At 37.8% G+C, this 15,633-nt stretch overlaps 1 protein-coding gene across 2 annotated transcripts in view; it reads left to right on the plus strand.

The window, feature by feature from the left end:
- Positions 1-15,222, plus strand: part of LOC122656661 (serine/threonine-protein kinase rio2-like) — a 30,960-nt gene extending 15,738 nt beyond the window's left edge. Inside the window, exons 10-13 of one of the 2 annotated variants that reach the window (XM_043851272.1) lie at positions 3,209-3,377; positions 10,355-10,474; positions 11,422-11,532; positions 14,859-15,219. In XM_043851272.1, the coding sequence (XP_043707207.1) occupies positions 3,209-3,377; positions 10,355-10,474; positions 11,422-11,532; positions 14,859-15,044 (586 nt within the window). In that variant the 3' untranslated portion in view covers positions 15,045-15,219. Of the gene's footprint in view, positions 1-3,208; positions 3,378-10,354; positions 10,475-11,421; positions 11,533-14,858 lie in introns of both variants that reach the window. The other variant, XM_043851273.1, reaches the window with a different exon arrangement.
- Positions 15,223-15,633: the final 411 nt, after the last annotated feature.

Genomic DNA, 15,633 nt, shown 5'->3' on the forward strand with positions numbered 1-15,633 from the left:
TATAATGAAGGAATGGCAATTTGATAATTAATCATAATGTTCAGGAGGCCCTTGGGTGGGTAAAAGAGAAGAAATGACAGAACTGTAAATATCTCAAAGTTAAAAAGGGCATGTCATGGACATATTTTAGTTGAAATCCAAATATAATCACAAGCCAAAGCCAAAGGGTAAACTTGAAATGGTCAAGAAAATAAGGGCAAGGCGTAGTAACAGAGAGGATCAAGGGTAATTTCGGACCAAGGAAGTATAGCAATTATGATGGGGAATAAATTCAATGGGAACTATGTGGTATTATGCCACAAAGGAAACACAAATCATAAGAACAGTCACGCAATATGGGAATAGGAATAGGGAGGGGCAATTATGGGAAATTAAAAAATCGTAAAGAGATATATCGTGACTGTCTTCAACCTAGACAGTCACTCAACTATAGAAACCCATTCAACTTACTCGGAAAAAGGAAAAAAAAAACCAGAGATTGTGAATTATGAATTGGGAGAGATTGTCGAGGCGCAAAGTAAAATTATCGGAGCCTCGGAGGCACAACTTGGGAGGTTGCTGACTATCAGGAGACTGCTGAACTATCGGGAACCATATAGGATTGCAACCGAGAAACCGAGAGGCAGAAACAATCGACATCGACATATCTTATGGCGATATACCAGAAAACGTCCGGCAACAGCAAATTCCATCGGGCATCGACATATCTTTGATCAGCAAACTCTAATGATTCTTCAATTAGGGTTTTCAGAGAATATCAAGCATGGTATATCAGCAATACATCTTGTTCTTTGATCGATCAAAGCATCAATCACAGGGTATATCATCCTCAGCAAATACCATCAGCAAGTAGAACAAGATTGAGTGAATCAGCAGTAGCAGCAGATTCGTTTTCCACGATAGCAGCAATTTGCAGCTGATTCATCTTCAGACTACAGCAGCAAATCGGTAGCAGTAGCAGCAGCAGGATGAATCGATGTCAGGAGTGATTCAATCTTCATCGAAACTCTAGTTCTTCTTCTCTTATCAACTAGGGTTTCACAAATAGAAATGGACAGCATAGGTGGCTTTACACCACAAACTAGAACCTTGAATGGCTCTGAAAACAGGTACTGTTAAAAACTTCGATACCATGTAACAAGTCAGGATTTGAAACCAGTATCTGCGAAGTAGAAGAGAGAGGAGAGAAAATATATTTGTTATTTCATCAAATATCATTTAAGTAAATGAAATATATTTGTTATTTCATTTACTTATGATATTATTCAAAAATAAGCAAATACCCCTGATTTGAATCCAATAAAATAGTTAATTAATCAAATTCTAAAAGGATAAAAGTCAACCCCCAGTTCAAGAACAATAAATAGATTTTCAGCGGTAGGTCCAATTTTCAACTTTTTAATGCTGGGTTTTTTCTCAAGTTTAAAAATTCCATAAATCTTAATACGATAAAACATTGCTAAAAACCAAAAAAGTGGTAAAATATTCATTTGTTTTGATGTCTTAAAATTTATTTCCATTCAGAGCGATTTTAAATAGCATTCGCGCACACCCAATTAAGTTTTACCGGAACATAACTCCTTCAATATAAATCAGATTTAAGCAATCTTGGATTTGTTTGAAAGCTTTGTTGCAAATCCAAGATTGCTTAAATTTGATTTATATTGAAAGTTATTTTCTGGACAAACCTTATTCGATACCATGTCCATGAACAATATACTTGATGTAGTCCTAGATAGGTAGGAGACCTACTAGGAGCCAGTTCAACCAGGATCTAATCTGAACAAGTCATCCGAATGGGTGAAACTTGAGTTTTAGGTCAAGATAAATCTGCATCAATACACTATCAAACTTGGGTCAAAACCACAAGTATTATTTTGAGTGTTCTCTATGTGAAACCTAATGCATGGATTGGGTTCAAAATTTCAAAAATAGGTAGCACAACTAGAATCAGCACCCAAAAAAAAAAAAATAAAAAAAAATCACTTCTTTTAAACCTTGAAACCAAGGTTTCGAGTTGGCCTGGAGAAAGTACCAGGTTTCGACCATATCGATATGGTCGAAACCTGGGAAATCCTGATTTTTGGCTGGTCGAAACCAATGTTGGCACAAAGTTCTTGATCATTGCATAAAAACAACTGACAAGTCTATCATGACATGGGTTCACAAGTGTTTTGCGTTTGTCCACAAGCTTCACCAATAATGATTAAAGATTATGTACAGCTCATGGCATGCTCATCAAATTTGCTTTATGTAGTGAAGAGTCAAGTCTTGTCGTTTGCTTTTACTTTAAGTCCTATCATTACTTTATGTCAAAATAAAGATTGTCTTTCTGTCATGAAATCTTGTAAGTCATGTTGCATTATGGATGTAAGCCTTATTTATGATTGTAATATTGTTAAGTTCGTGAACTCAAAACAAGTTGAAGTCTGTTGTTGACTTGTTGTCTATAAATAACGTGGTCTTGAATAATTCAGGGCATAACAAGGCGAGAAACGTCTTAATTTCCACGCCTAATAGTTTTTGTCCATGCAAAACGAACGAACTCACAGCAGTAGACTTCCCAAAAACTCAAATATATATAAAGTAATACAAAGAGGATGCAAGAACAACTAATAAGAGAGAATTAAGACACATTTTTATGATTAAGAAATCCCTTAAAAGGGAAAAACTCCGGAACAGGAGGATGCTCAGCTTGGTTTTCACTATATAAAAGAAGAGGGAATACGGGACTCAAGAATCTCAGACGTGGAGGTCAGGACATTTTTCCCCTGGTTATGCTCCCAATTGTTCAAGACCATGCTATTCATAGACTACCACAGAATTCAACTTGTTTTGAGTTCACGGACTTAATAATATTGCGATCATAGATAAAGCTTACACCCATATTCCTCCATTCATTGTCAAGATTTGAAAGCCATTCTCCATTGATTATGTTCCAACCAATATTCTGTTTCAAATGGTATTTTTTAGGATTCAATAACTGTTTAACTGATTATTCTTGGTTAGCTTTCGTAAAATTTTGACTAGTATCAGTGTTTATGCTATGCAAATTCCCCACATATTTTTGGTTTCATGTTATATTGCAGCTATAACTAATATATATCCATATTGTATTTGCTTATGTTGGTTAGGAGTAACAAGTACATGTTTCTTTGCAATTTAATTATTTCATATAATATTTATTTGTTATGTCTGATTGCTTCAGGTTCAACCTTTTTTTTGAAGAAATCACAGATGAATGTGATGAGTCTGATTCAGACATGAATGAAAATGGCAGACCCTGCTTTTCTTCCATTGCAAAATCTGCTGGTTCTCTTGACAAGGAACTTTCTGCCAGTGGGTTTACAAGAAAAGACCAGGATGATATCGAGAAGGTACCATGGTGCATAATCTGTAGTGTTCTTTGGGTGCACTTGGGTTCGGCTTCTGCTTCTGGGATTCCAGAAGCTCTGTTTCCAAATATGCAAAAGTAAAGTAGGATCCAACCAAAACAGTCAATTTGGAATCTTTACTGCCAAGACACCAAAAAAGCCAGCAAGCCTGTCTCTGCTGCTCTTGGCTTGTGGTGCTAGGTAATGCAAGACTGGTTTGATCCAAATCTAAACCTTTTTGCGGTTTGATCCTGTTTGTTATTGAACCAGTTTGGTGTTCACGTGAACAGGAACCCGTGAACAGTAACATGTGACCACCCCTTCCTTAAAATCAGCACTCGTGGGACCCAGTTTGAGACCCAAACCATAGCTTGCGTATGGGGATTTCTTGTGGGTCCAGTTGAAGACTTTTTAAAGGATTTGCGGTTGGTGGCTTCCTGATTTTCAGGAAGCTTTTTTGCAGCAGATCTGGGCTACTACTAGATTCCTTAATTAATCATGTTGTTTGGTAAGTTTAAGTCTTGGATTAGTTTAATATCTTTATTTCTTTTATCTTAATACATCAAGTTGTCCGATTGATATGTCTAGTCATTTATTTAGGTTGTTTAGTCTGATCAAGTCACTCCTATTGCTATCCACGCATGGGAGTCTCCTTAGATTATATTTTATTTATGGGAAAAGGCTGGGCATGCTGCTGGGCTGCCCAGCTACGTGTCTGTATCTCTCTCCACCCCTTGTGAAATGACCACTCTGCCCAGCCCATCCTGCCCTCCCCATTGGTGCATGCCGCTAGCTTGCGAAAAGCAGGCTGGCATGCCCAACCCTCTCCCTTTATTTATTTCCTTGTTTTTAGAGAAGGTTAGATTGATTCTTATAAATATATGCAAGAACAGTCCCCATGATTTGATTATGAAATGAATTAAGGTTTAGCTCTATTTTGTGGAGTTTTGTACCTCTTTTCTCTCTATCTCCTCCACATGATTTGGTGCTTTCTTTCTCTCTCCGCTTATGTGATCTACTCTCTTTCCTCTCTCCTCTCAAGCCTGTGATCAGAAAAACCATTAGCAGATTCTTCCATTGATATGCATCAGTAGGAGGTGGTGATTATTCCAATCCAAATCCTCTGATTTGTCTCACCTTTTTAGCCCCTGGAAGCCCAATCAGGAACTTACCCAAACATGCATTTGGTCTTTCCTTATATATATTTATTATTTTTGAAAATCCACAGGATGAGGAAGAAATTATTTCAGTTTTGTTGTCTGTGGTCTCTTACTGTCTTCACTAATTTATCATGAGAAAAAGAAGAAAGCAACCTATCTTGACCCACTTATTCCGCATTCCCTTTTCTCTTTGGGGATAATCAGATCAGGTTTCACCAGCTGCTCTGACATACATCGAGTTTGACCAGAACCCTTGTAAATTGGCATTGGGTTTTAAGAAAGGGGGGGGGGGGGGTTGAGGAGAGGAACCTTACCCGTACAGGGATATGATGGAAATTTGTTTTCTTCTTTTTTAAATGGCGGTACATGGAGCTTGACTAGAAACATAAGAAACTGAACTTGATTTGTCATTGACTCTGCACAAAATGGTTGTATGAGATGACCAGTTTATTTATTCGGGACCTCCTGATTATGGGGGGAGCAGGGAGTTCAGATTAGCAATAATCTGAATTGAAATGCTAATAAATCAACACTCTCTCTAAAGTCTAAAATCATGCGCAGATATGTAAACATATAGACAATAGTACATGTCGAAACATTCCCTCACTGCTCCCACTGTCATACTCGATGATAAATGTTCATTTAATTGCCACCATGATGTAGATAAGTCATTTAGGGCTTATTTTAGTGGAAATAAGCTTTGGGTTGGGTTATATATATGTTGGGCTTTTGATTCCATGGGTTTATTTTGTAGTTGACCAATTTAATGGGCTTAAAATACGAGTAGAAAATAGGAAAACGGGATTTACTTTCTTAGTTTAGTTAGAGTCCTATCTTGAGTTTGTTTTCTTTATTATGTCACTTTTTTAGTCAATTTAGGTTACCTTAGTTAAGGATACGGTTCAGCCTTTCCTTTTTAGTGTCTAAGTCTATTTTTGAGTCTTCTATATAAGTTTGAAAGGGAGGCCAGCATGGTACACGAATATGATTAATGAAATATTGGCTTTAGCCTTTGTTAAAAATCTTGAGATAGGTTGGGGGAGATGCCCAGGGTGAGCTGAGATAGCCATACCCTTCCCCAACCCCCTCCAATGGTCTCCAATCAAGCTCCATTCAAGTTTCAATTCTGCCATAGCCGATCTCTTGAAGAAACATATTCAGTTGCTGGAATTTCTCTGCAAGGTTCAAGATATTTTTAAACAAGTAACTCTGAAATTGAAATTTTGCAATTATTCTTTTTCCCTTCTAGAAAGTCACCTGCAAGGTGATTTTCGTGAGAATTTTGCCCAGCCAAATCTAACTGTTAGAACCTGCTAAAATTTTGATCGAATCTTCCTCAAACCCTAAGATAGACTTGATTCAAATTTCATTACCGTCCACCTAGCCAATTGTTTGAAATTACCATTTTATCCCTCAATCCTATAACTTTTAGCATCTCTTCTCTCCCATATAATCCACAATCTCCTAACTTAACCCTAACACCTAACCCTAGGTCCCATCAAGCACTAACTCTAATTTTACAATTCTCACATATTTGACCCAGCCGAATTACCCATTCAAGAACAGATCCTGGTTATTGGTTCTAGTTGGTCTCCTACCAATCTAGAATTACATTAGACCATGTGTACTTCATAAAAATTCATGCCAACTCTTTGGAAAAGCTATGTGAAATGAGCTGGTTCTCCCTTCCACTCCGTCTGGATCCATGTCCTCTTATTCAATCCTACGCATTTGAATTAGGGAAAATTTCAAGACATCTTTAAACACATAATTCTTATGGACAATAAAAGGTGGCCTATAGTTTATAAATTATTTTTGGAGGACTATGCAGACTTGCATCAGATGCTCTGTCAATAAGAAGAGGTATAGAAAAGGTTTCCATTGAGATGTTAGGTTTTGCCATTTTTGAAATTAAGAGGTTGCTGAGTTGGAGAAAAGTCGAGCCTTGGGGATTTTCTTTTGGTTTTTTCCAAGAGATTTGTCTCTTTTTCATTTTTTCCATGATTTTGAGCTGAACACAATATTAAATTAAAATGGTAAAGCTTTCTTGATATAGAACAAAACATACAGAAAGTTAGCATCGGTCTTTTGGATGGATGTGAAAACCACTTGGGTTGAGGGTCGTTTTGATTTTTTCATTGAGAGCATTTATTAGTTGGTTTCAGTTGTTAGGGCAATCTTAAAACAGAAAGTTGGTTAGTCAGCTAAAAAAATTCATGTCAACTCACCAACAAAGATGTATATAAAGCTTGCCTCAAATAGGGTAAGAGGGGAAAGTTGGTTAGTCAGCTTTCTTTATGTCAACTGATTGATGTTACATTGTCCTGAATGGTGTCCAACCATTGCCCTGGATGGTTTCCCAACCATTCCAGGGACAGTGAGGTAAAAAGAAAATATGTAAATCTCAAGAAGAAAAAAATCCATTAAACTAGAACCAAGGTTTAAAGTATTGGTATCGGCTATCATATCAGAAGGGTGATTTTAAGAGATGTATTGTGTCGGAGATAATATGCATGGAAATGTCAAGATACACATGGAAATACACTTTTGGAGCAAAAAACAATATAAATAAGCAATATGTAACATGGATCATGCATAAACACTAAAGTGAAGAACAATGTATAATGAGAGAAGAAACTTTCATCATTTGAGTACAAATCCTTGCAAATGATCAAGTTTGATGCATCAATTAACTTAGTTTTACCTAAATCTATTGATTTATAATAAAAAATAGGATTAAAAACCATGATTTAAACAAAAGATCAAGTTTTTCTGAAACCTACCTTTTCTGTGAAATCTCCTTCAATCTCTGATCTCAAAAACAAAATCGTAGTCTGATAGTCACATGGGCCTTTAATGGCCATATTGACGTGTATCGGTTGGCATCGACTGTGTCGGTCTGTATCGAGCTGTATCGGTCTATATCAAGCTGTATCGGCTGATTTGTATCGATATTCTCACAAAACCCTTTAATGTGCTATTGTAAGTATCGGTACGTATCATATCGTATCGAACGATACAATGAGACCAATCAAGAATCAAGACATACTATTTTCTAAAATAAAGATACGTATGGGTACTGATAAACTGTGTGAGAGGTGTTTTTGTGAATTACTGTTACCATGTTACATCTTCGTAATTCCATTTCTCTTTGTGACTACAATAATAGTATTTAAATCATGAAGGAACCTGACTACAATTACCCCTAACATGAGGGACATTGGGTGCTATTTACCCAATTTATTTAAATTGTCCTTTCATATTTTTATTGTTGTTTTTAAAATTTTCCCTTGGTTTTTCGGCAAGTACATTGATCTTTTTTTGTAAGGGGGGGTTGTTCTTGGGAGACTTTGTTGACAACACAAAATTCTTTCTGATAGGTTCACTCATTGGTCTTGAATGTATATTCTGCAAACCTTACTGACCAAAGCTGTCACCAGGTGTATTGTTCCTTCATGTAGAGACAGATCCATTGCAATCATGGATTCATGGTTCAAGTAAGCAGAATTGGCAACAGGATTGGCCTCCGCTGATTCCGATTCTGATCCAGTCGGAATCTGCCTGAATGACTTGAACCCTAGAAAAAGCCAAAGAATTGGCCAATTCGATCAATCTGCTCCTGATTACTTGAACCATGATTGTAATTGAACTCATGGCAGGACTTGGCTCCCAAAATAATGGAGCACAACTCAGGGTTTTGGATTAATGCTCCCGAGTCATTTTCCGTAAAAATTGATCGATTTGAACCCTCTATGGTTCATAGATTAGTACTTTCATGTATGTCAAACTCTCAGCTTGATGCTCACTTGCACCAGTCTTCTCTCTCCATCATAAATGCAGTCTTCTCTTTCTCCCTCTGGTTACATAAAGATGAGATCTGCAACAATAAATCCTCTTTATCTATCACCATGTAGATAGCCCTTGTGCTACAATTGTTCCTAATGGAAGCAATGATGGTAATTACTCAGGGAGCTACATGATAAATGTTTATCATGAACAGAAGCTGTAATTGTGTTTACTCTTGACTTCACAGGCGGTCCATTTTGGGCTTAGATGATTAGGTTCCAAGTGAAAGAAGTCTCTCCTTGAGCTTATGAATGGTTATTTACCTACGATCCACATTGGTGAGATATACATTGTGTGGCATATGGGTTGCAGATCATTTTATCTTGGATGTTGTACTTTCACTTCATTGTGTAGGTTTTGCTCTTGCTCCAATAATGGGCCTTTTGCTTGAGCGTTTTTTAAGTATCTCCAATGCAGAAGTGTGGTCATAGGACAAATTTGGTCAGTATCTTATGAATCAGTAGTACCTTTGCTGATTCAATTAATAAATTATGGAGAGCTGTGGCTTGCCGGAGCTGTAGTTTGTGTATTTCATCAGTGGTTGGTGAGCCCCAAATGATCTTCCTAATCTGACCTTATGCTGGAGAAGTGTGGTCTTAGCAGAACATGAGAAGGGCTATAGAATCTATTCCCAGCTGTAGTGTGTTGGATCATTTGGAGAAAAAGAACTCCAGGGATTTTTTTAATAACTCTTTAACTCCAAGGGACATGCTGGTAATGCAAAAGTTGACCTCGAACTTGGGAAACCAGTGGGAGATTGATTGCAGCCAGGACCAACACAATAAGGATGAACAAATTGAATGACTGAAACTTTTATTTTTATTTTTATTTTTTTCTGTTTACATATGAAAGAAGAACATAGAAAAGGATAAGAAGAAGAAGAGGATATCGAGAAGATAGAAGAAGAAGGGGTAGGGGATGGCTTTCTCAGCCAGGGTCTCTCACCCACTACTATCCCATCTGTTGAAACAAGGATTCTCCTATAGATGATGGCAACATGACCTGAAAATTCTATTCTCCAAAATCTGTTTCTATTACAAGAGGGGCTGTCTTTTTAATGGAATAGGTCAGCTTACAAAATTAGAAACTTAAGAAAAAGTAACTTCTAAAATTAGAAACCTACGGAAAGAGAAACTTGGCTTTATAGTTCAGCCAACATGCAAGGAACAAATTAGAAACTAGTAAATATAGTAACTACTAAAAAGAAAGAAACAAAATTAGAAACTAGTAAATATAGTAACTACTAAAAAGAAAGAAACAAAATTAGAAACTACTAAATACCTAGACTGAATAACCAAGAAACTATTACAAAAATAGAAACTAAGTTAATGGCAACTTCAAATAGAATATTCCACCAACATCCAGCAGCTAATCTTCACGCCAGCTGTCCATATCAGCCCCCAAATCACTGTACATGTGAACAGTAACTGTTTTTAAAAAATTTCTGTCTTGGTCTCTTATCTTCTTCATGCTTCTCTTTGGGCTGGGGCTGCCTTAGATGATGCGCCATCGAACCAACAAAAACTTACCACATCATCAGACCAGGCTGCCTCTCACATCAGTCGCATCCCACAACCTTGCTGGGCTGGTTTTGGGGCTTGTTCCTGCGGGTACATATGGACTTGTGATCTACATCAGCTAGTTTTGAAGATCATCAGAATTTTGGTTTTTGTGCTAGTAACAGAGGAACACAAAAATTTGGCATGGGCTGAGAATGGTACCAACTGATGGTCCATTGCTTGGGGTAGTTGATGAAACCTTTTGAATGTATATCTTTTTGTATATCCTCAGGATATTCTCCTTTTTTTAATAATAGACACCTTGCTCATCATTTTTCCAATGTGTTCCATTTCAACCTTTTATTATAAAAATAGTTTGAATCTGCTGCATTTCCTCTTCTGTTTACTGGAATGTATCAGATAATTCCATTAACATTGCTATCCTGATGTTTTCTAATATTGCTAAGTTTTGCAGTTCACAGAATGTGTGAGTGAGAAGGATTCTGATGACACTGAAAATTCAGATGGGGGAAGTTTCCTAGATGATTGTGGAGCTAACAATAGCAATTTGGAATTGTTGCAGCAAGTAGATCTGGTTAGTATTTTTCTTCCTCTCTCTTTCGTACAACTGTTTTTAGCTATTGCCCCCCCCCCCTACTCCATTAATTTTAGTGGTATGACCTACACATTGGCTTTGAATATCAGAAAGACAACCCAAGGACCAGGATAAAGACTCAGTGAATGCATCTTCTCTTAATTCAATGGATGGGTGTAAAAGAGCTTGTCATGTTAATATTACAAATTTAACAAATTAAGCTGCGATTTGAATAAACTCCTGTTCTGTACATTTTCCAGCCACCAACATGGTTATTCACTAATGCCTTATCCCATACATGAATCCTGTTCTCTCATTTCCCTGTATGTTTCCATCTAGGACCAGATTTTCTGCTCAACTAAAAATAAGTAAGTTTTTCCTAGCCGTTTCAATCCATGCCCTTTTGGCCTTACCTGTCTCTTTGAGAGCTGCACCTTGCACCCTATCACATATTTTTAGCCGTTCAGTCATCGGTCTTGAACACTTGTTCATTAGTGAGCCTCCGCCACCAACATTATCACCGTTGGTTGTATTCCATCATGTGGCTGTGAATTTGCTATCTAAGAATGAACCTGTTTTAGGACCATGCTTCTAAAACTTGGATGCTGGCAGGTTTAGTAGTGTGAACTCCGAGTCTTTTAACTTAAAGGTCTTAGACCCTCAAGTGTTGTCTATAGATGGTTATTTATCATCGGACTTTCTCTTTGCATCTTAATCCTAAGTGCTCTCCTAACTTCCTTTCCCCATCCTAAATCTCTCTTTCCTCTCTCTCTCTCTCTCTCTCTCTCTATATATATATATATATATATATATATTTCATTTCTGCCACCATTTCTTCACATTTTGAAAGCATTTGTCTGATTCTATGCACAGCTAATTTGCCCTTTGCTTTCTTCTTGTTTTGATATGCCAAAAGTACTGTATTTACTTTTATGTGACCCTTTCAGGAAGAGCTGTCCATGATGGGTGGTAACAAAGAGGATGACATGGAGGAGAATCGGCATTCCTCTGAAGCAGTCGAGTGCAATGGACCTGAAACTTCAGAAGCAGATGAGAAGGTAAGCACATTGAGAGCCTTGTCACTACCACTCAAGATGCTCCCTGCTTTGGTTAAAAGTTCACCTACATCCCATGCTTGGGTCCTTTGTGGCTATTGAGTGTAATGCCTACTTTCATCTAAATAATCATGTTGGCACTAAAGTAGTTTTAAAGAATTTTGCTATAAATCATAGTTATAACGATTTCATTCCATAACCTGTTGGTGAAAATAATACAATTTTTCTTTTGAATATTCATTCCCTGTTTGGCCATCCTTGAAGGAGGGGTGGGGGGTGGGATCCACGGTTTAGAATAAAATATAGAAGATCACTGTAGTAGGGACCATAGAACCAGGATCTGAGTTGAAGAGGAAATTTTCAGAAAATATGACAAAATTCAGAAGGTATTTACACAACTTGAGCACTGTATCTATGGGTCAATTTTTCTGAGATCTCAGAAATAAAAAGAAGAGATGGGGCTGTGAGCAAGGACGGTAAATCAGTATGCATTTCTTTCCTCACATCTCCTAGGGTCATTTTAGGTTTGCCTATGGCTCTTTTAGTTCCTTCAATCTGAAGTAAATCACTCCTCCATGTCGGAGCGTTCAAAGGCCTCCGTTGAACATGGCCATGCCACCTCAAATGACTCTCTTAGCTTATCATATATCGGAGCTACTCCCAAATTTGCTGTAATATAATCATTTTTTACTTTATCCTTCTTAGTTTTGCCACTCATCCATCTCAACATCCTCATCTCTACTACACTGAGTTTATCTATATAATGTGTCTTAACTACCCAACATTGTGCACCATAAATCATAGCCAGTCGTATGACTGTACTACAAAATTTTGCTTCAAGTTCTAAAGGAATGTGTTTATTACACAACAGTCTAGACTCAGCTTTCCATTTCATCCATCCTATTTTAATTCCCTGTGAAACATCATCCTCTATATTTTCTTTATTTATGATTAGACCTAGATACCTAAAATAAACACTTTGCGTAATCTCCCTCTCATCAGTTTTAACCACCTCATGATCTGTTGCTGTGTTACTAAAGTTACACACCATATACTTTGTCTTCATTTTACTTATCTTAAAACCTTTTGATTCCAAGGTTGATCTCCATAACTCAAACTTGGTATTAATCTCTACTTTTGTCTCATCCACCAAAACAATATCATCAACAAAAGCATACACCAAGGAACCTCATCTTGAATGTTTCTGGTTAAATCAACCATTATAAGTCCAAGCAAATCAGGCTTAAAGATGATCCTTGATGCTACCCAATTGTAATTGGGAATTCACTACCTTGACCCCCCACAGTCACCACACCATTATACATATCTTTATTATGTCCACTTATTTACATGAAACACTTCTCTTCTCTATTACTTGCCAAATTAACACTCTAGGGTCTTTGTGATAAGCTTTTTCTAGATTAATGAAGACCATACAGAGATCCGTCTTGCAATCTCTAATCTTTCCATGAGTCTCCCAAGTAAATAGCTTCTGTCGTGGATTTTCTTGGCACAAAACCAAATTGGTTCTTCGTAATAATTATTTCATCTCTGTTGGGTTTCAATAACCCTCTCTTATAATTTCATAGTATGGCTCATTAGTTTTATGCCTCTACAGTTATTGCCACTCTGAATATCACCTTTATTTTTGTAATTTAGAACCATGCTTCTCCTCCATTCATCTGGTTTTTTTGTGTGCTCATAATCTTGTTAAACAGCTTGGTTAGTTAAGATAAACCACACATTCCTAAGCTCTTCCACGGATTCCCATACCATCACCTCCGAAAACTCCTCCCCACCACCTCCGCTTTGTTAAAAAACAAACATGGTCTTTTGGCCGGATAGGGTTAGATTAAGTTGTGCTTCCATCTCCAAGGAGCGAAGCACTGTCGAGCCTACCCACTGTTTCCCCCATCGCCCTCTGCATCTCTCTCTCCTCCCGCCCCTCTCTTCCTCTACTCCCTCCCGCACCCCCGCTCTCTAAAAACTTTCAAATTTTGAAGGGAGAAAGAAGACACTGCAAGCTTGCATCTTCCTTAACCATATCAAAGTCTGTACAAAACTTTTATGCAATAAATCCTCTCTTTAAGTTCCAAACCTTAGATAATCTCAGTCCTTCCCTACGAAATTTGCATCACATATTCACAGGAGAGGGGGATAGGATAGAAACAGATAAATCTTTACTTAATTGTCTTATTCTCCTTCTTAAAACCTAGACTAGATTGAAATATGAACGATGATGACATCACCATCTACGAACATGACCATGGGGCACAAGGTCTTCACCACGGTGACCTGCCAGTCTATGTTGTGACAAAGTGAATCTACAAATTCTGTTACGGTCATCGCTTCAGAAGGGATTGGCTCTCTCTCTTCCCCCTTACCCAGTTCATCTCTATCTCTCTCTTTGCTATTAACTCCCGCAACCCCCTTCTTCGTGAACCCTGCAACACTTCCTTCCCCTCCCTCCCTCTCTTGCTCCCTTAATCCGCCACATGCTGTGCTCCCAATAATCGATTACCACGCAGCCCCTCCCCCCCCCCTCCCCTTCTCTCTCAGCCCCGTCTCACTCTTGCATTTCTCCTTTGCCCACTGCATGTGGGTGTTGGATGTTGCGGTAGAGTGGCCAGAGAAGAGGAAAAACTGTCCCTAAACATAAAATCTATGGGCAAATTTGAAATTGAGAAAAGAAAAGGTATTTATGAAACGTGAGGTATCCCAACATAATATTTATGAAACGTGAGATACCCCAAACATAATATATCAGGCGTGAGGTACCCAAGGTGTAGTTTTTCTAAGCATGAGGTATCCGAGGTGTTATTTACCCAATAGTTATTTATGATAGAGAAATAGGGTAAATGAAATAGGATGAAGATGGAGAGAAGGAAATTGTCCTACTCTGCCTTAATCTCTTGCTACAAAAGGTATCTTCTCCCCCCGGCACGGTTCTACCTCCTCTCATTTCAGTCATGCATGAACATGACAAAGAATTGTCAAGTTAAAACACTTGGGTATAGCTAGAGCATAAGGGGCCGACACATAATTTAGATAGAGCTCAAGGGAGTGAAGACATAGATATTGATAGAAAGATAGACTGAAAGGCTTATTTTTCACGTAAGATGAAAAAAAATTATCAAGCGATAGGAAAATTCTTATGAACAATGTGATTCTTTCTCCCCTCAATGGGGAAGAGAAACAATGTTCATTTGTAACTTCAAAGTGTTGTTTTGTCTTCTTATTGCATACCACTTCTCTTCCCCCACCCCCATGACACCCGGATGGCTACTAATTATTGCAAGCTCCATGTACTAACATTCTTTTTGTTTCAGGTGGATGATCAGGACCTCAATGAAAGTGATGATGAATTGATGAAGCGCTTGAACAAACAGAGACGGCGAGCAATAGCTGCAGCTCATGGGGGACGGAGGGCCCTTGCCTCCAGAAATTCCTACAAGGATAAGGGTGGTAAGACTTCACACAATTCGAAGATCCAGAAGCAATTGAGTGGTTGGTGATGGATAAGTGCGAAAAGTTTCAGTGGACAAGTCTTTTGAGTGCTAGTAGCAGGTTTGGTCATCCATCATTTCCATTCAGCAGCGGGGTAGGGGCAAGGATTATTCAGACAAAAGTTGTTCTGGATGACCATAGATGTGATGATCTCTTCAACTTCCGGTTGAGGTGCAGATTCTCTTGTGGCATTTTTGATGATTGCCAATAAATTTGAGGTATACATAATACGTTTGGACAATAGGTCCACTATTGTAAGTAGCAAGTATGGCTAATTTATGTGGAAAATTGGTTTTACTATTATTGAAGTCTTTTGCTCATGGAATATTAAGGTATTTGACGTATAAATCAATGACGAGATTTTTCGTTGAAAGCTTTCAGCGAGTAGATCAAAATCAGTACTGAGAGCAATGTGGGCAGTGGTTACAGTCCCAAGTTGGTAAGATTTATGCATAATTATTTTCAGGTTATTACCTAGGGGTGTAAATGAATAGTCGAAATCTGTTTTCGTATTCATGTCCGTATCCGTTTAGCACTATCCAAATCTGTTCGAAAGCTAAATGGATGCGGATATAGATAAACTATAGTTATGCGTAA

This window comes from Telopea speciosissima, chromosome 3 (assembly GCF_018873765.1).
Source record: "Telopea speciosissima isolate NSW1024214 ecotype Mountain lineage chromosome 3, Tspe_v1, whole genome shotgun sequence".
NCBI classification, from domain to species: Eukaryota; Viridiplantae; Streptophyta; class Magnoliopsida; order Proteales; family Proteaceae; genus Telopea; species Telopea speciosissima.